The sequence below is a fragment of the Kryptolebias marmoratus genome, linkage group LG6 (genome assembly GCF_001649575.2).
Source record: "Kryptolebias marmoratus isolate JLee-2015 linkage group LG6, ASM164957v2, whole genome shotgun sequence".
Classification (NCBI taxonomy): Eukaryota; Metazoa; Chordata; class Actinopteri; order Cyprinodontiformes; family Rivulidae; genus Kryptolebias; species Kryptolebias marmoratus.
In genome coordinates this window covers 252937-278356 of record NC_051435.1, presented here as the reverse complement: position 1 = coordinate 278356, position 25420 = coordinate 252937, and the positions used below count along the sequence as shown (strand labels likewise).

General features: G+C 42.3%; 2 protein-coding genes across 2 annotated transcripts in view; both read right to left on the bottom strand.

Moving 5' to 3' along the window:
• The window catches only part of ttn.1 (titin, tandem duplicate 1), a 144512-nt gene extending 119254 nt beyond the window's left edge, over window positions 1-25258 (bottom strand). Inside the window, exons 1-37 of the mRNA XM_037975997.1 lie at window positions 24990-25258; window positions 24740-24904; window positions 24488-24656; window positions 22711-24407; window positions 22346-22627; window positions 21800-22066; window positions 21324-21596; window positions 20973-21236; window positions 19816-20076; window positions 19476-19736; window positions 18745-19008; window positions 18383-18643; window positions 18028-18288; window positions 17178-17438; window positions 16874-17015; window positions 16624-16792; window positions 16223-16454; window positions 15815-16099; window positions 15388-15504; window positions 15093-15281; window positions 14087-14581; window positions 13303-13806; window positions 12929-12973; window positions 8762-12445; window positions 7973-8251; window positions 7123-7689; window positions 6650-6931; window positions 6286-6564; window positions 5902-6183; window positions 5546-5824; window positions 5170-5457; window positions 4788-5066; window positions 4425-4706; window positions 3707-3985; window positions 3158-3436; window positions 977-1264; window positions 617-895 (exon numbers count right to left, since the gene is read on the bottom strand). Coding sequence (XP_037831925.1) covers window positions 617-895; window positions 977-1264; window positions 3158-3436; window positions 3707-3985; window positions 4425-4706; window positions 4788-5066; window positions 5170-5457; window positions 5546-5824; window positions 5902-6183; window positions 6286-6564; window positions 6650-6931; window positions 7123-7689; window positions 7973-8251; window positions 8762-12445; window positions 12929-12973; window positions 13303-13806; window positions 14087-14581; window positions 15093-15281; window positions 15388-15504; window positions 15815-16099; window positions 16223-16454; window positions 16624-16792; window positions 16874-17015; window positions 17178-17438; window positions 18028-18288; window positions 18383-18643; window positions 18745-19008; window positions 19476-19736; window positions 19816-20076; window positions 20973-21236; window positions 21324-21596; window positions 21800-22066; window positions 22346-22627; window positions 22711-24407; window positions 24488-24656; window positions 24740-24904; window positions 24990-25089 — 14590 coding nt within the window. The 5' untranslated portion in view covers window positions 25090-25258. The remainder of the gene's footprint in view (window positions 1-616; window positions 896-976; window positions 1265-3157; window positions 3437-3706; window positions 3986-4424; window positions 4707-4787; window positions 5067-5169; window positions 5458-5545; window positions 5825-5901; window positions 6184-6285; window positions 6565-6649; window positions 6932-7122; window positions 7690-7972; window positions 8252-8761; window positions 12446-12928; window positions 12974-13302; window positions 13807-14086; window positions 14582-15092; window positions 15282-15387; window positions 15505-15814; window positions 16100-16222; window positions 16455-16623; window positions 16793-16873; window positions 17016-17177; window positions 17439-18027; window positions 18289-18382; window positions 18644-18744; window positions 19009-19475; window positions 19737-19815; window positions 20077-20972; window positions 21237-21323; window positions 21597-21799; window positions 22067-22345; window positions 22628-22710; window positions 24408-24487; window positions 24657-24739; window positions 24905-24989) is intronic.
• LOC112451394 (titin) overlaps window positions 1-25420 on the bottom strand; it is a gene marked incomplete at its 3' end in the record, with an annotated part of 470585 nt that overhangs the window by 340413 nt on the left and 104752 nt on the right. The window lies entirely within an intron of this gene.

Here is a 25420-nt window from a genome sequence, read left to right as displayed (position 1 = left end):
GCAGATTCTGTGAAAGGCAGTGATGAAAATTAGATATCCAAGGTGGTGATATGAATTTGGGACTTAACATCATATTGAAACAAGTATTTCTTAAAGGAATGCTAGCTTCTTCAAGGAAAGTTTTAAACAAAGATCTTGTGCAATCTAATAATGCTCAGAGTATAAGTTTGGGATGACTCTCAGCTCCTAACACACCAAATCTTAGCTCTCTGTCTGAAAAACTGACTGAGTTATACCCATTTTTGTGTTTGCTATGGTTGATTTGCTGTAGTGGCCATCTCAGGTCAGGTAGACTCCAGTAGTTTATTATTTGTAGGTAAACATCCATCAAAATCTGTCCAGGGCTTTGTGATACATTTTTTGAACATATAACACATATTCAGACAGAGTACGCAGTTTCAAGATGAACTGAGGGGGTTTTTGGACATTAAAAAAACATTAAACTACTTTCCCCAACATAAAGTACCTTAAAGTAAGTTGAATGGATGCTGTGAAAGATGTCTTAAACAAAGATATTCAAGTAAAATGAAGACAGAGGAAGAGTGAAAAGGAAGAAAAAGGATGATGTTAATGGTAAGCAGTGATGATGGTGGACAAAAAAAAAAATAAGTCCAACCTTTCACCAACAGCTCTGCTGCAGTTTTCATTGTTCCTGCTTCGTTGGTAACTTGGCAAGAATAAACTCCACTTTGCAGAGCCTCAACTGCGATGAGCTCTAAGAAAGAAGAATCTTTCTTCAAACTTATTGCACACGATGCTCCAGGAACAAGTTCGATGTCATCTTTGAACCATTTCACAGTAAAAGGAGGAGTTCCTTCAAAGATGGCTCTGAAGATCACGTCAGAGTTGGGAGTAACATTCTGAGGCTGGAGCTCAGCTGAAAATCTTGGTGCCACTAAAACCCATGCAAAGAAATATTTAGGAAACATGACTTCAAGCTTCTAATTTAAACATTTGACAAAGTCTGATTTCTAACCTTTAGCTGTAAGAACACCGCTGCACACACAGCTGCCTGCTTTATTCATAACTTTACAGGAATACGCTCCTGTATCGCTACTTTCACTCAGTTTTAACTTCAGTGAAATTGTTCTTCCAGTCTGCAGAAGTTTGTACTTTGATCCCTCGGTGATTACTTGTTTCCCTTTACGCCATTCAGCGAAAAATGGAAGAGAACCGTCTACGTTGCACTCCATCATGACCTCTGAACCCATCACTGCTTGGATATTTGTAAATTTCTTCATGAATGTGGGAGGAACCACCTTGTCTGTTTCAAACAATATGAAATACGGATTATATATTTGTTTATGAAGACCTGAGAAACAATTCTCAATCCTGGAACAAGACTTTGGAGCTACATGACCAAAGAGTTTTTTATTTATTAGAGGACTGATTATTAGGATGCTTAGGTTATCCTCATTGGAGAGCTGTTTGAAATGAATGATTTATCTTAAACATTTACCTGAGGAATTCTAGTTGCCCGGAACTAAAAATGTATCAGACCACCTAAAACCATACGGACCCTCTCTGGCTTCTTATAAACATAGTTTATTTTACAGCCACAAGAGTGAGAGATTATTATATGTATCACTGAGTTAGAAACTGCTACACTTCTGATGTTAAAGAATATAAAGACTCAGTTATAACCTGAGAGGTGTCCCTATCACAAATAAGATTCCTGAAAGTGGTTCTCAATGCCAAAAACTTTTTCCTGTCTTTAATTCTCTGGGATCCAGGTCTTTTTTTAGTGTCCAGAATGTGGCAGAGATCTTTCAGTGGAACAGCAAAAACCTGCAGGATCTCCCAGAACAGTGGAGACCTTTTCTTTGGACTTAAAGAACATCTGAGTGACCCGTAAACAGAAAGAAGTTTAAAATATAAAATGGAGAGTGCAGGATGCCTGATGTACTTTATAATAATGTGTGTGAAATCAGAACCAACACAATCTCCAACCGGTAAGTCTAACATCTGCAGTTTACAGCCCTGGATGTTTTAAGACACTTATTTAACATCAAGAACTTAATATTTTGGCTGGATTTGATTGGCCTTTATCTTAGAACCATCTACCTTTATATGGAAAACTTCCTGTTCACTACAATAAAAAGAACATTTTATAAACTGAAGAACCATCATCAACCTTTTAACAGATTGTTGCTTTGCAGGAATCAGAACCCACATTTATTTCACAAATGTGAACTTCAGAATCTCAGGTATTTGCAAAAAAAACCATCCAATGAGCTTGAGGTGCTGTCTGAAAATACAGAACATTCAACATCACAAAACATTTTGTTTTTCAATTATTTTATGATTAATAGTGGCATGCAAGAAACCAAAACATATATGTAAACCTTTGAACCAAAGAAGACATTTACATTTTTATATACTTCAAGCAAGTCAGGTGGTTCTGTTGGTCAAAAGTTGTAGACTTTTCATCATGTTTCAAACTTAATAAATGACTTAAACTAAAACAAATTACTGAATATAGACAATCACCCTAAACAGATAACATCCCAGAGCACTCAACCCATTCTGCTTTGGTTTCTATTCATGTATCTGCTGCTGGTTTTATTGTCTAGCTGTCTGATTGCAAGAAATATTTATCTTACTCATTAGTGTGGACTTCTGTCATATGTTTGTACTGCTGTGTTGTCTATGACACTGTCGATGAACAAATAGCTCTTTTAATACCTTCTCCTTTAATACTCATGTGACAGTTAATTTAATATTGTGATCCATGTATTATACAGTGATGTTTGTATAACAACAATGCAAAATGTAATATTACAACAAGTATGAGCAGCAACATCTCAACCCTTAAAGATTTAACTCTATTAATTGTCTCTGTTTGAATAATCCTGAGCACTGAGTTGGTGTCTGATTGTCACCTGATTTTTTTATGTAGACTTGAATATCTTGGTGTCTGAGAACCTGGATTTAAGCCTAAACGAGTCATCTTGTGTTTCTCTGACCTGATCAGATTGTGTTATCTTGTCAGGGTCACCTAGTGATACCTTTACTGGGTCAGCCAGATATTAAATGTTCTGAAGTTCTTGCCTGTGCAACAATTCAGGACACCGCTAAAATCAACGTGTTTGTGAAGCTTCAAACTGGACATAAAAGAAACAGCAGTTAAGACACAAGGAACACACATCTGACAAACCTGTGACCGTGAGAACAGTGGCACATCTCTGAGTCCCAGCTCTGTTCTGAGCCTCACAAACATATTTCCCACTATGCGATAAATGAGCATTTGTCAAATTCATCTCAGCGGTGTTGGTTTCATATGACATCTTAATATGCTCATCTTCTGTGAGCTCATGATCATCCTTGGTCCAGCGGACAGTCATAGGAAGTGATCCAGACAACATGCACTTCATAGAGATTTCAGAGCCCACCATGCAGGACATGTCCTGGAGTCTTTGAACAAATGATGGTGGTTCTAGTGGAAGAAGACCACAAATAAGACTGCAGGGTCCAAAATAGAAATATGTGTCTTTATCTTCCAGATCTGATCATCTGTTGACAGTATTTATTAAAGAGAATACAATGCACAAAAACACTATTTTAAGGAATCCCCCCAAAAAGTACCTGAAATATAATTATAGCCAAAATCAATATGAAAATAAGCAACAATAAGCAGGAATGTTTGAATGAAAAGAAACTACTTGGGTAAGGTTCGGGTGGGGAACAAGTAATTACTTTGACTGACCTTTCAAAGAAATCTGGCTGGAAAAAGATGCCTCCCCAACATCATTTGCAACAGTGCAGTGATATGTTCCAGCATCCCTGATGTCACAGTCTGATATCTGAAGAGTGACTGTGTTCTTATCCACATTGATTTCATGTTTTTTGTCACTTCTGACCAGTTTCTCATTTAGGAAACAACTTATTTCAAAAGGAGGGGAACCTGCAACGGTTCCTTCCAGGATAATGTCTGATCCTTTCACAATCTCAGCTGATTCAAAAGGCATCACAATCACTGGAGGCTCTATAAGAAAGATGATAAAAAATTTAAAGCAACCGGCTGAAGGGCAAAATCCGGTTTCAGGAGGCAAATCTAGTCCACAAAGTTTATGAAGAGCTTCAGTTACACTTGGTCTTCCAATCCGCTCACTGCCTGGGTTTGCAGTGGTAGTTTAACAAAGGTATTTTCTGATTTTAGCTTTAAACTAGTGACTTCACTTGTCATTTGTGGTACATGTTTGAATTGAGCTGTCAGCCTCTAACGGCTGACCTGAGGAAGACTGGATGGTAACCACAACAAGAAACAAACCCACATCTTCACACTATGACAGTGTGAAGTGTGTGTCAGTGAAGTGAACTGCACTGTTTAACACATTGTGGACCAGAGTTTGAGCCAAAAGTCTACAGTTTATGTAAAACAGAAAGGGTAAATTCTGTTGAAGACTTGCTGAGACTGAACTAACCTTTCACAGTTACCGAGCAGCTGCACTGGTCTCTGCCGGCTTCGCTGGATGCCAAACACATAAACTCTCCACTATCCTCAACACAGGAGGTTTCTACCTCCAGAGAGGCTACTGAGCCATCAAAGGACATGGTGTATCTGTGGTCATCAGCGATTTCTGAGCCATTTTTAAACCATGTGATGGAAATGATAGGAGTTCCCTGAACTTTGCATGACAGCTTTAGAGGCTGTCCAGCTTTTAGCAGTCGTGAAGGCTCAAACTTCATTGTAAATGTGGGCGCTTCTGTAAATCAACAAGAACATTTAAAGTAAGGACAAGTCAGGTAGAGAAAGATTAGTTTTGCAGATGAAAGACAAACTGCACCTTTCACGAAGAGGACGGCGGTACAGTCCACCTTCCCGGCATCATTGGATACTTGGCAGGTATATTTAGCAGAGTCACTGGGTTTCACTGCATGAAGCTCCAAAGAGCTGGAAGAGATGTCTTTTTTAATGACACACTTTCCTCCAGAGAAAATCTCTTTCTCTTCTCTAAACCATTTAATAATCAGTGGAGGTGATCCAGTAAAGGTTGCTGTTATCACAACGTTAGATCCTGGTGAAACATTCTGGGACTCAGGTTTCACTGTAAATTCTGGACGTTCTGGAAAAAAAACAACACGCATGTGCAAGGCCCATCAGCAATGTGCTTATCTGTAATCTTTGCAAAATTTCTGCTTGATCTAAAGTATTTAAATGCCTCTAACCTTTGACCGTCAAGGTTCCACTGGTATCGTTTTGTCCGGCCTCATTAGAAGCTCGACATGTATAAACTCCTCCATCGCTTTGATCTAGGCCTGTTATCGTCACAGAGGCTGCACTTTCACTGAAATCCAGTTGATATTTTTCATCACTGTGGATTTCTTTATTGTCTTTGAACCAAGAAATAACCATTGGCTGAGATCCAGCAAGCCTGCATTCCAAGGTAACATTACTACCAACACTCCCATCTATTTTCTTTAGAGTTTTAGTGAAGGATGGTGGAACTGCACGATCTGTGTAGGGAAATAAACCAATTGCAGAGCTGTCAGCAAAGGCCAGGTTTTAAACAACAGTAAGGATGAACTCCTGTCTGTAACCAACCTATAACAGTAACTGAGCATGTGCACTCGTCTTTTCCAACTTTATTGGACACCTCCATCTTGTATTCTGAAGTGTCTCCTCTTTCTGCTGAGAGAATCTTTAGGACAGCAGTGTTCTCCTTTACTGTCATTTTGTATTTACGTCCACTGATCATCTCCTTGCCATCTTTGAACCATTTTACTTTAAGCTCAGGGCTTCCAGAAATTGTGCACTCCAATGAAGCCGTGTCACCAGCCGTGACACTGATGGATGCTGCTTTCTCAATTATCTTAGCCGGTTCTAAAATACAACACAAGCTTTAGAGTTCATTATCTAAAAGGTAAATTGTGAAAATATTCCTACTGAATAATTCTAACCTTGAATGGTGAGAACAGCCTCACATTTCTGCTGTCCTGCCTCATTTACAGCGAGGCAGGTGTATTTACCGCCGTGCTTTATCTCAGGAGAAGAGAAGGAAATACTTGCAACGTTATTCGCAAATGACATTGTGACTGATGAATCATCATCTCGTAGCAGCTCAGAGTCCTTCATCCATTTGACAGAGATAGGAGCTGAGCCTTTCAGGACTCCCTGGAGTTTCACTGCAGTTCCTAAAATTGCTGTAGCACTTTCAACTCTCTTTGAGAAGATGGGTGGCTCTGAAATAACAGTATTAGTCATGATAATGTCAACAACCCACAAGAGGACTAACCAAAGCCTTAAGTCATGATGACAGCTGGTCCAGTTTCTGCTGTACTAACCTTTCTGTTTAACCGATGACTTTGAGGTGACCGACCCAACCTCGTTGGAAACAACACATTCATATTCACCAGAATCAGTGCTCTCAAATGTGTGGATCTCCAGAGAGGTCACTGATCCCTGTGATACTATTCTGTACTTTTTATCTGTAGACAGGCGTTTCTTATTCTTTTTCCAAGTCACATCAAACGGTGCAGACCCTGCAATCTCATATTCCAACACAGCTACTGATCCCCTCACTGCCTCTATGGAGGGTACATCCTTTTTGAAACATGGAGGTTCTAATGGGGAAAAATTTGTTCTGTTAGAAAAAAGAATCATATCGGAAAAAAATGTTTTTGTACAGAAATGGCAACGTTTATGCACCTTTTACGATTACTTTAGTGCTGCAACTTTCACAGCCAGACTCATTGAGAACCTCACAGTTGTAGTTTCCGCAGTCACTCAACACGACATCACTTATCTCAAGAGTAGCAACGCCATCCTTAAAACTGGTTGTGTATCTGCCACCAGCAGGCAGCTCACTGTTATTGAAGAACCAGGTTGAGTGAAGCTCAGGGGATCCTTTTACGGTGCAATGCAGCCGTGCTGCGCTGCCCTGCTTCCAAATTGTTGTGGCTTCCAGCCTCTTTACAAAGACTGGTGGTTCTGTAGAGGTGTGGTTGGTCAGAGCCATTATTAAAGACATCAATTAAAAAAACAAGTCAGCACTTGAAGATAAATATTTAATTAGTTAGAAAGAGAAAGACAAGTGTATTAATTTAAAACATTTGTTTTTAATGCTGCAGATTTTCAAAAGTTTCAAAAACTTCTGTTAAATCTGTTAAAGACAACCTTACCTTGAACCTTCACTGAGGTGGAGCAAGATGCACTTCCAGCTTCATTTGTCACCATACACACATAATTTCCACAATCTTTCAGTGTGGTTTTTAGGATATCAAGATTTACTGTCTTGTTTTCAAAAGACAGTTTACAGTCAGGAGACTGGTGGACCTTTCGTCCATCTCTGGTCCAGGTGACAGTTACTCCAGTGTCCTCATCCACCTGACATTCCAGGTGCAGAGGAGCTCCGACCACAGCAGCAACTGGACCCAGGGGCTTTACAAAGTTGGGCTTATCAATAACTCGCAGCTCCATGCTGCACTCAGCCATCCCAACATCATTAGATGCCCTGCACACATACAGCCCCTGGTCCGCTGCCTCAAGCTGGAGAATCTCAAGAGAGTGCTTATTCTTTTCACAAGAGGTCTGGTAGTGTGCAGGCACTGAGGGCAAAACCTGGTGGTCTTTGAGCCATACAACATTCAGAGGAGCAGACCCTGCTATTACACACTGTATCAGTGCCCTCTTTCCAACATACACAGTCTGTGTGTCAGGTTTACTTAAAAAAGCTGGAGGGAATTTTTCTATAAGGATTAGGAAAACACAAAGACATTAGTGAAAAAAGTTAGACTCTGTAGTAGTGCTTTAACCAAAACTCGCCACTTGGACAATATCAAACCAGGAGGCCTTGGAAGTATTAAGAAAATCATTTGCAATGAAGCAAACCAAATACACAGTATCTAAAGGATCATGAAAAACAAGATGAATCCCTAAGGAAATTGAGCCCTACAGCATATAGAAGTCTGAATAAACTTGTGAAACAACTCAAGAGTCAACCAGCAGAAAAGAAAGAAACGTGACTCTTACCTGTCACGCTCAGAGAGGCGGAGCATTCATCACTGCCATGCTGATTGGATGCCTTGCAGGCATATTCACCACTGTCATCTTTGACTGGGCTCAAAATCTCCAGAGAGGAAGCAGTGAAGCGACTGATTATCCTGTATTTATCCCCTTCTTTGATGGGGTGTCCATCTTTGAACCACTTGAAGTTCACGTTAGGAGCGTCCACAGTGTCACATTCAAACCTGGCTTGGTTGCCAACATTGATCTCCAAAGGAGCAATTCTGTGTTTGAACACAGGCTTTGCTGCATTTTGGGAGAGAAAGACAAAAAGACGAAGTAAGTAAAGAGAAGCAGCTGAAATGTAAACATAAATTACTATTTTAACTGAAGGTGGTGATGTAACAGTCCTGGGATGAAGAGTGACTCAAACATACTCATCCAGTGATGACTGTGGAGGAGGAAAGTTGTGTTAGGTTGAGAAGAGAAGGCATGCATGCAAATAATGGAGCAGAAATGGGGAAAGATGGAAGCTGAAAGTCATGAAAAATGATTAATTGGAAGGAAACTGGGATGAACATGAGGATGACGTGTTTGAGAAGTGGTTTGAATGAGCTATGAGGAAAAGTGAGGATGTTTCTGATTAAAACCTCAAACCTCCAAATTTAACTTTGCTAGAAAAATTCCAGAAGAAATATTTTGTTTCTTCAGTCTTTAAATTGCAGTTAATTTGAGGTTTGGAGATAATATAATTTTGAATAGAACAGTGGGTGAAGTTAGTTGATGATGATATCAAAAATCTGCCTATTATCAAACCTCTTGTGACCACAGTCAGTCTTGAAGATGTTGTTGTCCTGCCGGCTTCATTCTCAGCCTCACAGACATACTCTCCTTGATGCCTCTCCTTGACAACTTTTTTTATAACTAGTGTGTACGTGTTGTTGTCTGTGGAACACTTGAACTCTTTGCCAGATTTCACCAGCTGACCATTGAAAAACCAGTTTATCTTAGTGACGTACTTAATAGTGGTAGAAAAAACAGCCTCGTTGTTTTCTTCAGCACAAACATCCTGCAGCGACTCAGTGACAACAGGATAATCAATCAGTCTGTCAGAGGACTCACTGATCAGGATGGCCTCTGAAAGATACTCTTCTCTGGTTTCTCTGTGGACTAACCCACTCACCTGTTGTTTGACAGGAACTTGGCCTGCAATCTTTGTGGTGGGTACTTCAGGAGCTGTAACATCAATCTCTGACCTGACCTTTGTCTGACTCACAAGTGCAAATTCATGGGTCTTTGTCCAACTCTGATCTGTTGCACTATGGAAGGAAGCCGTGGATTCAGTTCTGACAGTTGCAGACTGAGATACTTCTGCAGGAAACCCAGCTACACTCTCTGCCACCATCACAGAGTCCACCACCGATGACAGCATCTCTTTGGAAGGTGCTGAGCTGACCTGAACTTTTTGAGGCCTATCAGTCTGCAGCATGCCCAGCTGTTCTGATGTAAGACTTTGCTGCTCCTGGAAAACCATACTTTGTAGAGCTACCTGCAATTCAACCCTGAGGTCAGCAGTTTGAGGATATTCCCCATCAAAGGACAGTGTAACCTCCAGCGGGACTCCGGGTGATGTGATCAGATACGTAAATATGGTCCTTCTGGACTCTTTCAGAACCTTTACCTCCTGTACCTCCACTACCTCTAACCTTCCTACGGCTTCAGCCAGAAACACAGGCTGATCAGTTGCCACAGCAGTCTGAAGAGCATCTCGGAGCTGACGCTGTATGTTCCTTTTCATTGGTTTAGGGACGTTAATAACAAAGTTAAGTTCTTTAGGAAGAGTATGACAGTCCTGAGACTCATGGGCATAAACAACCTCTTTAGGTTGGGTCCTAACATTGACAATCGAACCCTCAGATTTATAAATCTCACTTGATTGCTCTCCCATAATGATCTGTTTTTCTTCCAGCAACACTGACTGGCAGACTGACTGTCCCTCTTGAATCTGGACTGCAAAATCCTGCTCAGCAGCTTCTAAGATGGTGCAGCTTTCATTTGCGACTGCCTTTTCTTCTATAAAAACAGGCCTTTTAGGGATCTTGGGTTCAGTTGTGATTATAGGCTTGAATTTTTCATCAACAACAAGACTAGTGGTGTGACCCTCCTCTAGAGTCTGAGTGTCTGTGACCTTTAAAGCCTGCATTGTATTCCAGTAGTCTTCTCTCTGTACTAATGCTCGCTGTGGCTTATAATCGGTACTAAAAGGTGTCTCCTTTGGCAGCTGTAGAGGCTGGGAGGTCACACTGAGGATGTTTGAAGGCCTGGATTCTGTTTGAAGCTGCAGCTTAATCCCATCCATAGACAGGTCAATATCTTTGTGATAATCTGCAGTGATCTCTCTTCTCATTTCTGAGGTGGCTGCATGGCATCTGGCCTTTTCCTGTTTTATTACTGCCACCTGTTGGTCAGGTTTTGTGAAGGTAAGTATGCCTTCCTTTGGTAAAACCGATACAGAATGGACTGACTGAAGATATTTTGCTAGTGGTTGCTCTTTCTTTGGCTGAATGGAGGTAAAGCCAACTTTTGCTAAGAATTCTGAAGTTGCCTCACATACCACAGGTCTCTGCCCTTCTTGGGTTACTGTATGCAACAAAGTTGGGCTACTCCTCACTTCTGCCTGCTCTGTGAAGGGCTTTTCACTGCTGAGCTGTCCCTCAGACTGTAAAACATCCTGATCACTGATAATCTGCAGATTTAGGACTTGTTTTTGTTCCCACAGGGGCTGCAGACTCAATGGAGACTCTAGAGGTGCCACGTGTCCTGTTTGTTCAGCCTGAATCTGGTGTTTCTCTTCATTGGTTATTGCTGATTTACACACCTTGTCTTTGCTTGTTATAATTGTTTGCTCCTCTGGTCTTTGCATTTCAAATGTCTGCTCTTTAGATAAAGCCACTCTAGTTTCACTTACAGATGCTAGCACTGGTTTAGGTTGTTCTTTTTCGATTAAAGGTGTAATGGCTGGGTCCAAAGCTGGCAGAGCCTCAGAGTGTGTTTCTGACAGCAACAGCTGTGTAGCAGACTGAGCTGAGTATAAAATCTTAACCCCCTCTTTGACTCTGAAACTTCTTTCTTCCTCTCGTCTGTATATGGCACCTGAGGGTTCATTAAGAATGGGTAAAGCGGACTCTACTTGGTGGCTGCTAACAAGCAGGCTGGGCTCAATAGTGGTCTCCATGTGTTCTGGAGTCTGGTATATCAAAGGTTTGGCTTGGACTGTGGTGAGTGGTAGGACCTCCTCAGATGTGGCTGACATGAGCTTCGATGGCTGTTCTTTGGATAACTCAAGTTCAACAATCTCAGGACTGAGAATTCTCTCAGCATGCTGCTCTGTGATCTTTTGTTTCTCCTGGACTGAAGATAAAAACGTTTCTACATGAAGCTGCTTTACAGAAACAGCTGAGACCTCAGGTGGGTGGGCTGGAGCCAAAGAAACCCTCTCCTGTACTTCATGTGATTGCAGAACTGCTGCTTGATGGGTAAACTGCTCCCGATGAAAAGTGGCAGCAGAAATATTGAGTTCTTTGAGCGTTCCCACCTCCTCACTGGGAATAATCTGCCGATCATCTGTGCTGATGGTATAAATCATTTGATCAGATCGTCCCCTTTCCTGATATAATCTGGACTCTGTGCTTTGTTCAGTCATGGAAATCTTCAAATCTTTGGTTTTCTGAACTAATGTATGCTCTTCTTGAACTTTCTGACTGAAGACAAGCAGCTCAGCACTACAGGAGTCTTCCCCATGCTGATTGGAGGCCTTACAGGTGTAAACACCACTGTGCTCTTGTTTGACACCTTTAATATTCATAAAGCCTGATCCATCTGGGTTCTTCACCAGGATATAGAACCCACTAGGATCAATGTGGATGCTGCCTTTGAGCCACTGAACCTGAGGAAGAGGATCTCCAGTCACAGTGTACCTGAAGAAACACTGACCCCCCTCAGGCGCCTGAACACACTCTATAGCTTTCAGAAACTTTGGGGGCTTGCCAACAGTTTTTCCTTCCCTTTGGGGCTCCTTCAGATGAACACAGAGATAAGAAGAGCAGGTCGACTGACCAAATCTGTTACTGACAGTGCAGGAGTACTCTCCTTCAAATTCCCTTTGAGCTTTGTTAATAACTAAACTGTACACCTCTTCTTCATGAATGAATGTATATAAAGATGAAGTGGTTATATTCTGACCATTGTGGAACCACTGCACATTGGGTTTAGGAAAACCGGACACTTTAACAGTAAAAGCAAAAGTTTCTCCAACAGTCACAGCTGCTGGTGAAAGTCTGCTAAGGAAAATTGGTTTTTCTTTTTTCTTCTCCAGAGTTCTGGAGAAGTGTTTGTTCTCTGGTTTGAGTTCAAGTGTTCTGGTTTTGGCAGGTAATTTTATGCCGGTGTAGTACGACTCCTGAGTTTCCTCCTCCTCTGTGACAGTTGAGCTGGAAAAGGCTGAGTGAAACAATGACAGTTTAAAGTAAATCTCACATGCCTCAGTGCAATCAGCTGCAATGAAAACAGAAGGACTTTCACATGGAGTCAAGGAGGATTTAACTGCAAAATAAAAATAGCTACTGTGTTTCATCCTTTACTACAAACCATAAAGTGATTAGATTATGTTTTTTTTTTTGCAATAAATAATCATTACCATCTCCAAAAATGATCTTTGATCAGAGATGGTTCTCCTTGAATACATGACTCACAATAGCCTTTTCTCAGACATACAACAAGAATTCAGTAATACAGCAAAACAAGTTCATATTTTGGAAAAGTTGCATTAATTACGCTACAATAACACAAAAATATAGTAAAATATCAAAATATTCATACATTTGATTCAAGCACAATTTCAAAGTAGTCAGAACATCAAGAGGAGCTTAGTTAGACCTGAGGAAGGAAATTCTTAATATATTCAATAACTAAGACAATATTTACCTTTCACTTCTGCCTGGGTCACAGATTCCTTTTCCACTTCAGCTACTGTAAAGACACAAAATTTCACAATGAGAATGAGCACCATAATCATGGACGTTAGAATCAGTGACAGGTCGTGCATCCGTGATGTTCTTGCATGCCACCTTTTATTCTTTGAGTGTGCAGCACGTCTGGCTTTTTGGTAATGTTTTGTGATATGAGTGTCCATATCTCTAACAGTGTTTTAGTCAGTAGAAAAGACAAGTTAAAACCCTGAAGAAGACATTGTGTCACCTTGTGAAGACATGTTCTTCCTATGGATGTATAAAACAGTGAGTGGGAACAAAGATAGCCAGAGTGAGCAGAAGGGCCAAAAGCATGCAGATGATGCCAACCTTTCATGATTGTGCTGCACTCAGCTTCTCCAGCTGAGCTTACATTTTTGTAAGAGTAAGAACCCCCTTGTTCAGGTCCCACATTAATAGCATTTAAACAGCAAAGAGTGCTGTCTTGTTTCAGAGTGTAAGAACCAGAATCCTTGACATTCAGACGGTTGTAAAGCCAAACAACAAAAGGAGTGGGAAGCCCCTTCATAATGCAGAACAGGGAGCTGCTGTCCTTGTTTTTAATCAGCAGCTCAGGGGGGAGTTTGATCAGAAACTCGTGGCCGTTGGAAAACTGATGACTCCGCTCATCATGAGGTACAACATCTGGGAAATACAGGTGGCTGATCAGGTTGTAAGGTCTCTGGGAAGACTTAGGCAATGGTCCCATCTTCTCCCTGGACTCCTGCTTGTCTTGGTCAGAGAGGTTTCTAGGGCTCTCCCTGTCTGCATGAGACACTTTACGAACAGAATCGGTGGGAATAGGGGTCTCTGCTTTGAGGTTTGCTTCTTTAGCTGAGTGAGAATAAAGTTAGGGAGAGTAATTAAGGGTCAGAGTAAAAAGTTATGACTCTAATCAATAAAGGGTTAGTAGGATGGATGAGATTAGCAAGGTAAAGCTGGCAACACTGGGAAAAGGGGAAAACTACACTACAAGGGTTGTTATTACATTACATTCTAACAGGTTACAAACTAAGAGGAAGTGTTAAATCATAAAGGAAGGGTCCAAAGCAGGGAGCGCAGATGGAAAGGTGGGACGGACCAGATGGAAATTTAAAAAAGAAAGATTAACCACCTTCAACAGTGAGACTGGCAGAAGAACTGTTCTGACCATGTTGGTTGGTGGCTGTGCAGCAGTAAACTCCTTGATCCACCACATCGACACCATGAATGACCAGGGACAACAAGTCCCCACTCTGAGAACTCCTCACCCGCTCCGTGTCCACCAGATTTTGACCGTTATGATTCCATACCACTCCAGTGAAGGGCTGTCCATCGAATGAGCAGCTGAACTCTGCCATCTCACCACTTTTCACTCTGACATCGCTCATTTCCACCAGCAGCTTGGGTCTGGCTGAGAGGTTGAAGTCAAAACTGGTTTCCACTGAGCTTACACTCTCCATCTGAATCTCAACGCTCCTCCATGACACAGAGGAACTCTCAGAAAACTCAACACTGTGGGCTGTTTGACCCACTGACAGAGATTTGAAACTCTCCGTATGAGCCTTCAGTCTCTGCGTTAGCTTTGTCTCAGCCTCAGTGCTCGACATGCTAGCTAAGACTTTTTTATCTGGGCAGTAAGAAAAAATAGAAGCATTAGGTCAACACAGCAACATCCTGGTGACTTAGCTAAGTTATTTGCCAACGTGCAGTTGGGTTGAAGGTTTGGGGATCAGTGAGGAAAGAACAGTTGTTGGTTTCTGCAATTATTCATGCAAGCTTGACTGGAGCCAAAACTTGAAAATCAACAGGGGGTCATATCCGTGAGTGTGAGGAATCCAAAAAACCGTCCTTCCACAGGTCAGAAGTTTTGTCCATGCTTTTTTACTCTAAAACAAAGATTCCTTTCTAAAAGAAAGACTATGAAGAGCTACATGTGTAGAAAAGAAGATGTCATGCATCGCGACAGAAAGTCCTGCAAGATGATGTTTACTGCAGGAATAAAAGCTTTCCTTCCCTTTGAGGAAAGGCATAAAGACTTGAGTCTTTCTGAAACAAAGTAATGAAGAGCATGCAGTCAGTGCAGACTTCACGCTGTTTTTTTTATTTTTAACAGACACATGATATTTGTTAGAACTCACCATCTAGGTGCAAAGTGGCAGAACATGTGACCATTCCTGCTGAGTTCGTGGCAATACATGAGTACTCTCCCTCATGTGTGGGGAGAACTCTGGAAATCTCCAACAGACAGGTTTCATCCAAATGAGACATCCTGAAGATGTTTGATTGTCGGATCTCTTTGTCATTGCAGAACCAAGCCACCTGGAGATCTGGAGACAACATGTTTGTTAAAGTCAGAATCATCTAAAGTGGGATTTCTACAAACAACCTGAATCTGAACAGTTTGTTTGTGAGCCAGCAGAAGGTGAGCAGTACCTTCCCCAGAGACGCTGCACCTCAGCTGGGCAGGATGTCCCTCTGAGACCAGGACATCTTTCAGAGGAGAGAGCAGAACTGGGGCAGAAATCGCCATGGTTTCAACCACTTCAGGAACTGAAAAACAAACCACAACAGTTTAACTACAGATGAAGTATAAACAGTTTTAGTTGTGATTTTTCTCTCTTTAAACTCAAATCCAATATAAACAGAAACAAGTCTTTTACTTTATTACTTGCTTTATTAACATCTGCTAATGAAGTCATTTCTGTTGGAGAGTTAGAACCCAAATTATTAATGAAAATGAATTATTTATTACTCAGATTGTTTTTACAGTTAGCATGAAATACAGTTTAGTTGTCCAATCCAAACACCAGAACAAAACTGATTACAGAACTGTGATGCAATATCATGAAAAATGTCTGACCTTCTACGGTGAGGGGGGCGGAGCTTGCAGCCTCTCCATAGTCATTTTTGGCCTCGCAGCTGTAGATGCCAGCATCCTCGGGGAAGACTTCCAGCAGCAGCAGGGTGTGTTCATCTCCATCATGAAGGAACTTACATTTGTAGATGGTGGACAGAAGCTGGGAGTCTTTGTACCAGAACACCTGAGGCTGGGGGAGGCCGCTCACCTGCACAGAGAAGCGAACCAAGCGGCCCGACATCGCCGTCTGAGGCTCCATGTGGCGAACAATCTGAGGCAGCTCCGGCACTGAAGAGCAAAGACATCAGAAACATCAGATCAAACATACAGCAGGTCTTAGAGTTAAAGGATAAATCTAAAGTTCAGAAAATGACTTGGTGTGTTCAAACTCCTGACTGATGGATCTCTTACATCTCACATGAAGGTTCATGGTGCTCCGGTTCTTGCCGGCGATGAAGGTGTACTCCCCAGCATCGCTCCTGTAAGTTTCAGAGATGGTGAGGCGATGCACCTTCCTGATGGCCGCATAGTTGAACCTCTCCTCCTCTGACAACTGGATCTCCACACCGTTCCTCAACCAGTGACCCTCCACATCGTCCTCGTTCACCTCAAACTCAAAGTTCGCTCTTTGTTTCTCAACAACCTGCAGGCAGAGATAAGCAATGGAATCAAATGCATACAACTGGTCCCTGTTTGAAGGAACATTTTAGAACATTTTGTTTTCAGCAGATAGACTGATTGATTACTTTTTAACAATCTCTGTTCTGCTGTCACATAAACTAACAGACAGTTACTGCACGTTTCATACTCACTGTGATGTCTCTGCTGGAAGGCTCTGAGATCCTAACGTCTCGCCCTTCCACTCCCAGGTTGCCCTTGGACATGCTCGACCCAGCCACGGCGGTGTATTCACCAGCATCAGACATGCGGACTGACGGCAGAATCAGGTGGTGCACATACTGATCTGAGGTCATTTTGTATCTGCAGAAAATAGACCATAACTCAGAGGTAAATGATGATTTTAGATTTAAAGAATTCCTCCACCTGAACAAGAATGACTACCTGTCAGACATCTCCAGCTCCTGACCATCCTTCATCCACATCACCTGGACGTTCGGCTCAGACACCTCACACTCAAAGGTGGCCCTCTTCTTCTCAGTGATCTTCAGGTCCCTCAGGTGTTTGGTGAATTCAATCACACGGGCTGCAGTCAGACAAATTTTAAACTTAACTTTGTGAAAAGTTTCATAACATCAAACCATCATCAAAATTTATAAAAGTTAAAAACAAAGAAATTGAAGCTCATAGTTTTCTCCAGGTTCTTGTGATGATCATTCAGATGGTTTAAGGCAGGAAGACATCTTACCCTCCACGTAGAGTTTAGCTGTGGTGACTGCAGACCCTGCCATGAAGGTGTACTCTGCGCTGTCTCCAAAGTGAACGTTCCTGATGCTCAGAGTGTGAGTGAGCTGCTTACACCGAGCCTGGCATCTGTCGGTGGACTTGATCTCCACGCCGTTCTTCAGCCACTTGTAGGTGATTCCTTCATAGTTGATGTTCACCTCGAATGTGACCGTGTCTTTCTCCTGAGCGTTCAGGTCCTCCAGCATTGTTGAGATCAGGATTGCTGGAAAGAAACAAGCCTGATGGTAAGTTCAGCAAAGTTCAGCAAATCTTTTCCTCTCACAAAAAAATGGAGACGGGGAAACAGAATGAAGAACGGCTGTTTAAATTCAACATGTTAAATCTCTTTCTAACTTACCTCTAAAGTCAGAGGCATTTTTTTTTAAACAAAGTTGTAAGTAGTAGGAAATCATCCAAACACCACTACCATTTATTATTGAACCAGTAAATGTGATTAAGCATCAATTAAATAATTTTGTTTATGAAAAAATGTGTTTGTTTGTTTGTTTTTAACTGTGCCTCTCCAGGTGGCATACTAGCACATGTTTACTCACATAACATGAACACACTTTTTTATTATTATTATTATTTTTGACTTTTCAATTGTTATGTATATATATACATATATATATATATACTGATGCTAGATTCAGTCTTGATTCAATAAAGTAAAACATGCAATTAGGATTCTCATTTTTGTAGAACAAATCTGTTCTGGCACACGTAGGATGCCATCTTCTCTATGTGCTGTGCCTGATATGCCATGACAGGGAAAAAAAAAAAAAAGTGTTTAATGGCTGAGAAGGGCTTACGGCTGACGGTGAGCGTCGCCGACACGCGGTCGTTCCCGCAGATGAAGGTGTACTCTGCAGAGTCGTCCTTGCTGGTGTTCATGATCTTCAGCTGGTGGAGTTTCCCCTGAACCACGATCCTGAACTTCTCGCTCATCTCGATCTCCACGCCGTCCTTCAGCCAGGTGGACGGCACGTTGAAGTGAGAAACCTCACACTCGAACGTGGCCACCTGGGTCTCTGGGACCTCCACGCTCTTCATGGGTTTGGTGACTCGCAGAGCTGCAGGGAGAACGTGAAGTCGGATTGGTTGATTCTAGTTTAAATTTTTGGTTCTTTTAGGAAAATATCAGAAAATCTACTCTTTAAGGCTTACACTCAACAATGAGGTGAGCGCTGCACTGCAGGTGTCCAACCACAGCCATGTACTCTCCCTGTTTGCTGTTGTCCACATCGTGGACAATCAGTTTGTGTGTCCTCTTCTCAGAGAGCGTAGTGTAATGCTCACTGGGCTTCACCTCCATGTTGTTAAACATCCATTTCACTGGGATGTTGTCCTCTGAGATTCCCACTTCAAACATAGCTGTGGCACCCAACAGGGATGTGACGTCTTTTGGCTTTTTCAGGATCTTGATGGCTGGGAGAAAAGTGTTTCATAGTCATCAAAATGTTTTTAGGAATCAGTTTTAGATAAATCTCCTAAACCCAAAGTGTTCTTTTAATTTCAGAGACACTTACTTTCAACATTAAGCCTTGCATTTGCAGATAGCTTCCCCAGTTTAAAGGAGTAAACAGATTCATCTTGGGTGTTGCAGTTGTTGATCTTCAGGGTGTGGGTCGTGCCCTCTGTGGTGATTTCAAATTTATCACTGGGCTGGATCTCAATACCATTCTTGATCCACTGCACTCCTCTGACGTTCTCGTGGGTCAGCTCAAGGCTGAAGACAGCCTCCTGCGTCTCGACCACATTCAGGTTCTTCAGGGTTTTCTTGATCTTTACAGCTGTGCAGACAAACATCTTTATTAGTCAATGATTTATGTTATAGGATGCATTTGAGAGGTGTCTGTCAGGTCAAATCTACATTTCTTTTACTAACCCCTAATCTGGTAAACGTAAAAACATTTATGAGAAACCTGCTGTTATCTGCTGTTGTCTTTTTTAGAACCAGTTGAAAAAATAATTCCAGTTTTACTTTGTGTTTCCATAGATTAACTTCATCCAAAGATGTTTTTTTTCTGTCTCAGCTTGTGACCTTACCAGAGGAAGAACTGGACCTCAACAACCAGTTTTTTATGATACAACATTCAGAAAAACAAGCAACAAATAAGTAAAAGAACGAGTTTGACTCTTCTTTTGTATTACCAAAGAGAAAATATTTTCATAACAATATATCATTTTGTATTACCAAGGTGGCAGATTTAAAGTTAGACTGTAAATGTGCATAAATCCAGAAACAACCTGCACCCACCTTCAACTTTCAGGGAAGCAGTGGTCCTGGAGGTGGCGACCTGATACGTGTATTCTCCAATATCAGTGGCTTTGGTGATGATGATTACTAGCCGTCTCACAGCACCGTCCTCCTCACTCAGGATGTTTTCACTATAATCGACAGGCTGACCATCTTTTAGCCACTTTCCTTCAGCTGATGGGTTGGCTACCTGGCACTCTAGCACTGTGGTTTGGGAATCAGCTACAACCAGATCCTGCAGAGGCTTCTTGATGGCACCGCCTGATGACAGAAAACAGTTATCACATCAGGAATTGTCACTGAGCATGCTCAGAGTGTTGTAAGGACTTCACTGACTTACCTGTTACAGTGAGTGAAGCTCTGCATGTCTTCTCACCAGCAGCAAACATGTACTCGCCCTCTTCATCCTTCATGGCATTGATGACTGTCAGAGTGTGGAGCTTATTCTTGGTCTCCAACTTGTGCTTAGCGCTGGATTTGATCTGCTGATTCTTGAAGGTCCAGTAGGGATCAATTCCTGGGTGAGAAACCTCCACTTCGAAGGTGACATTCTCAGACTCTGAGCACTCTGTGTCCTTCATCGCCTTCAAAATCTGCACCGCTGTTCAGTCAGAACAAAGATTAAGTCTAAAACACGTGATCAGCTAGTTTACTTCGACAGTTACATCAGTCAACTTTACAAAAGTCAAAAGATCAGTTTGATTTCAAATAATGAAACATGATTCTTTCAGGCCATAGGAACTGTAATAATCAAAGTGTAATAAGCAGTCAGACTTCTTTCTGTATGGAGCAGTAACTGTAAATATGTCAGGGTGATGTTTTCTCTGAAGATTGAGACCTCACAGTCACATTGTTCTACTCTGAACTGATGTGATTATTTAGCTCAGTTTATTGGTAAAGAAATTATATACTATCTTCTAATAATTATACAATCTAGGATGAGTTTAGATTTCAAAATATATGCTGTAACTTTAGTCTAAAATTGTTCTAGTTTAGCCTAAAACTGCAGATTTACCAGACAATGCCTCAAACTTTTCAGTCTTTTATAGATAGATTCCAGCTTTAATTAGGCATCCAGTGCAGATTCCTTCATAAATCTGAACAAATGCTGTCGTGGTACTTTCACGCTGCTTAAGATGTGGACATCTCGGTGCTTTGTCTACATGTGATAGAAAGCTAGATTGTAAAACCTGAAGGATTAATTCAGATGTTGTGCTCTAACAGTTAAAATCCTCACTGTGTTTGTTTGACTTTTGTATTTTTACCTCTGCAGAGGAGGTTATGTTTCCGGTCCTGTTGGTTTGTTTGTTTGTCTTTTCGCAGGATTACATAAAACTAGTGAACAGATTTTGATGAAATTTTCAGGAAAGGTTAGGGTTGTCACAAGAATCAATGTTTGGTTCTTATCTGGATCACGTTTTTTTAAAGATGTTATGGCCTTGGCAGAGGTTGCATTCTCTGGGTGCTTCTAGTATTAAATGTTCCTCTGTAACTTACACTGAACAGTTAATTTACAGCTGGTGTCTACTCGACCAACAACCATTTTGTAGAGTCCTTCATCAGAAGCGTAGGTTCTGGTGAAGACCAGGCGCTGCTTGGCTCCCTTTGCCACCACACTGACCCTCTCACTGGGCTCCAGCAGCATGTCGTTGTGGGACCATTTGACAGAGCTGATGTCCTGAGCTGAGATCTTTGCCTCCAGGACAGCCTTGGTGCCTTCAATGGAAGATGTGTCTTTCAGTGGTATCAAAATACCAATAGCTGAAACACAAGAAGAAGAAATACACTCAGATATTTCATTCTAAAAAGTGCCTTGTTTTAAAGATGACTTCTTCTTAAGCAACCTACTCTGAATGGCCAGCTTTGCAGAAGTTGAAATGTCGTGATCAGGAGCCACGAAAGAGTACACTCCAAAGTCATCCTTTTTGGCATCTTCAATCAGGAGTTTGTGGATTTGTTTGTCAATGACAATGTGTACACGATTCGAAGCTGTGACTGGCTGTCCGTTCTTCATCCAGTTTCCTTCAACATTCTCCTGAGAGAACTTCACCTCAAGTTGAGCAATGTCCCCCTCGCAAACTGTTAGGTCAGTCAGAGGCTGCATCAGGGTCACGGGGCGCACTAAAACATGAACCCAAATGGATTCAGCAACGAAAACAACCAGAGATGAAAGAAGCATAGGAAACTTAGACAGAATCCAGCACTTCTAAAAGCAATGAATTATAAGCAACAATTTTCCTGGCAGAAGTTGTGAGGGTATGTTTCTCTGAGCCAAGCTATAATCCTGCATTCACATTTTAAGTCCAAGAACTTTGATAACTCACATTTCATTTTCAGTGTAGCACTTGTCTTGAATTCACCCACTTTGAAGGTATATTTTCCTTGGTCTTCCTTCTTAATATCTTTCACTGATAGAGTGTGTCTTCCGCGGCGGGAGGACATGGCGTATTTACCGCTTGGAGACAGCAGCTTATTTTCAAAGAACCAGGTGCCTTCAGCATCTTCACGAGATACAACACATTCAAACTCCCCAGAGTATGTCTCTGGCACCTCGGTGTTTTCCAGCTGCTTCAGGATTTCAAGAGGGGCTCCTGTTGTCAACAAATACAGCAGAATGAGAAGTGGTTAAAATGGTGGCCATTCAAACTGTCTCACTGTTATAAGATGTACCCAAAGGTACACATGTATAGTGTAAAGTCATAAACTGAGAACAGTTTCAAAGACATCAAAAGACGTGGTTTACATCTATTAATGTTCAAATATGAGCTGTGTTTTAAGAAATGACCTTGCACCTTTCAGCAACATCTTCAGCATGTTTCTGAAAAGTACTGGTTTCATGTCAAAGTTTACTTAACTCATCACTGACCCACCTTCAACAATGAGATTGGCACTTGTCCAGACATTCTCGTCATCTACAACCATGCAGGTGTATTCTGCATCATCCCTCATTTCGATCATCAGCACAGACAGGAAGTGGACCTTTCTGTCTGAGTGCATCCTGTATTTATCTCCTGAGAAGATTTCCACATTATTCTTCAGCCATTTGACCTTAACAAATGGTTCATTGGTTTCACACTCAAAGGTAGCCATTGTGTCCTTCTCTTTGGCATTGAGCTCCTCCAGCTTTTGGATGAAGGTAATAACTTGTTTTGCTGCAAAAATATCAGAACATTTTTCATTAGAAAATACATGATTCAAGAAGAGTTCAAGTTTAGAGAACTGAGTGTTAAAGTACCTTGCACCAGCAGGAAAGCGTGGCTTGAAGTCTCTCCAGCAGTGCTGGAGGCCTTCACCATGATGCTGGCAGAATCCTCCACTGAGACGTCTCTGATCACCAGTTCACACACGTGATCCTCAGGCCAGTACCAGTAAATACGGTCAGACTTTTCCAGCTGAATACCATTTTTAAACCACTGGCACTCTGGTTCTGGTCTACCAACAACTCTGACTCTGAAACGGACCTCATCTCCCAGTGAAACTGTCTGACTAGTGATACGCTCCAGGATCTTAGGAGCTTCCATGCTGGGTGAGAGCTTGACCCTCTCTGGTTTTAAAGATTTTGCAGTAAGTTTGCGGCGCTCCTCCTCCTTCTTCTTCTCAGCCTCCTCCTTCTCCTTGACATGGTGAAGAAGCTCCTCCTTTTTCTTCCTCAGTAGATCTTCATAAGAGTCATCCCTCTTACGAGACTTGAGTTCCACTGCAGTGATAGACTCATAATAACCTTCCTCTGTTCTGCGTTTGAATTTGCTCCTCAGCTCCTCTGACTCCTCGCTGGCTTTTTCGTGCACAATTCTCTGTGCCTTCTTAAGCTTGACCACCTCCTTCAGCTGGGAATCCTCAACAGGTTTTTCAGCCTTCACAACCTCAAATGGAATTTTTCCAGGCTCCTGTGCAGCTTCAGCTGCCTTAGCTTCAGGGGCACGGCGCAGATGAGTTCTGAAGTCCTCTTTCTGCTGAATTTCCAGCTTCACGGTGTGTTCAGCTGAACCCAGATTGCTGTCTGCTACAACTTTGACCTCACCTGAATCATAGGATTTGATTTCTGTGATTTCCAGGTAATAAATACCGTCATAACGAAGTCTGTACCTCTTGCTTTTGCGGATGAGTTGTCCATTGAGGTACCAGTTAACCTTTGGAGCTGGATAACCAGTCACTCTGCAGCGGAATCGAGCAGTGTCCCCTTCCATAATACTGACTGGTTCAGGTAGAAGGACAATCTCTGGTTTCATTTTCTCAGTTTCTTCTTCAGCAGTGACACCATACGGTCCACCCTCATGAGCCATGCGCTCAATCTCATCAATTCGGTGGGCTCCCTTCCTGCCTTCAGGAAGTTGTGATTCCTCAACAAGACCCTTCTCATCCTTGACAACCAGGGTAGCTGAGGTCTGGTCAACTCCGAACTTGTTGGTAGCTCTGCAGGTGATGACTCCACTGTCTCTAGCGTAAGCAACTTCGTAGTCCAGGCTGCAGTAGCCGAACTCGTTGACCATGCGCAGCCTGTTTGCAGCAGCCAGAGGTTTGCCGTCATGCAGCCACTCCACCACCATGGTGGGATCTCCGATTGGAGTCAGTCTGCATTCAAAATGAGCTGGACCAAAATGCTTCATCCTGATGGAAGTCAGCTTCTTCTTGAACAGGGGTTTCTGCTGCTTCTCTTTGTCATAAAGATCACCCTCCTCCCACTGCTCTTGGCCATATCGCAGGTGGAGGGGCTCCAACTCTGGAGCTGCAATCTCTTTAGCTTTGTAGGTTCCTTTGGTGATAATGAGCTTCCTCTCTGCTTGAGGGACCATGTGGTCCACCTCAACATTGACTCTACAGCGGGTGGTGTCTCTGCCAGCCTTGTTGATAGCTGTAGCAGTGTACCAGGCGCTGTCTGGGCCAGCAGCTGAGGGGATCTGGAACTTGGCCTCTCCTTTGGTTCCTTCAATCCTGGAGAAAAAAAGATCCAATACACTGAACAACTGTTTCAGAGTTGGAAATCCCTCCATAGCTACAGCAAAGATACTTACTTAATATGTGGGTGCTTCTGTGGGCTGATGATGTCACTGTTTTTCAGCCAAACAATATCAGGCAGGGGGTTTCCAATGGCTTTGACAGCCAGTTCAACCAGAGTTCCCTGCTTCACGGTGATGTTCCGCAGTTTTTCAACAAACTGAGGTCTGGTCACACTTTCTCGAGCTGAAAATTCCAGAACAAGAGTTGATGATGTCACGGTCTTGATGTAGGTAACCAAGGAAAACTGAATGACAGCGCAGACTGACCTTCAACAGACAGAGTTACAGATACAGATGTTCGTCCAGCTCTGTTCTGAGCGACGACAGTCCACTCTCCAGAGTCTTTCGGCACCGCAGGGACAACGATCAGAGACTGAGTACCATCCTCTTTAATCACTATCTTGTGAGTGAAGTCATTCACCACTTGTTGTCCTGTTGAAGGGAGGATCAAATGGACTTACAAGAGGCTAAGATGACAAAGGCAGATTTATAGAAAGTGTTTGACTTTATTTCTCACCGTTGTGGAACCAGTAAGTGTCAGGCATCGGTCTGCCAACAACCTTCAGGTCGAATCTGGCAGTTTGTCCCTCAGAGCATTTTATGGAGGAAGGCTTCATGACGAACACGGGTTTGTAGAGTCTGTCCAGCTGAGCCTCATCGGTCTCATCGAGGCGGCGGGCGGGAGAGCGTCCAGGTGAACGGCTTGGTGAACGGCCTGGGGAGCGGCTCAGAGAACGAGGAGATGTGGACCTAAAACGAGGCAGCAGCGTTATGGGGTTCTGATGCTCAAAGTCTCAAAGTGTTAAAAACCCAAGATCTGAACAAGATCTACACAAATCTGGACCAGCAGAGTCATAAACAATGAGTGTTCTGTATGTTCCAGCTGAGTAAATATCTACTTCTACAGCAGGTACAGTTCCACCATGGTGACCAGCTAGGTGCTCACCA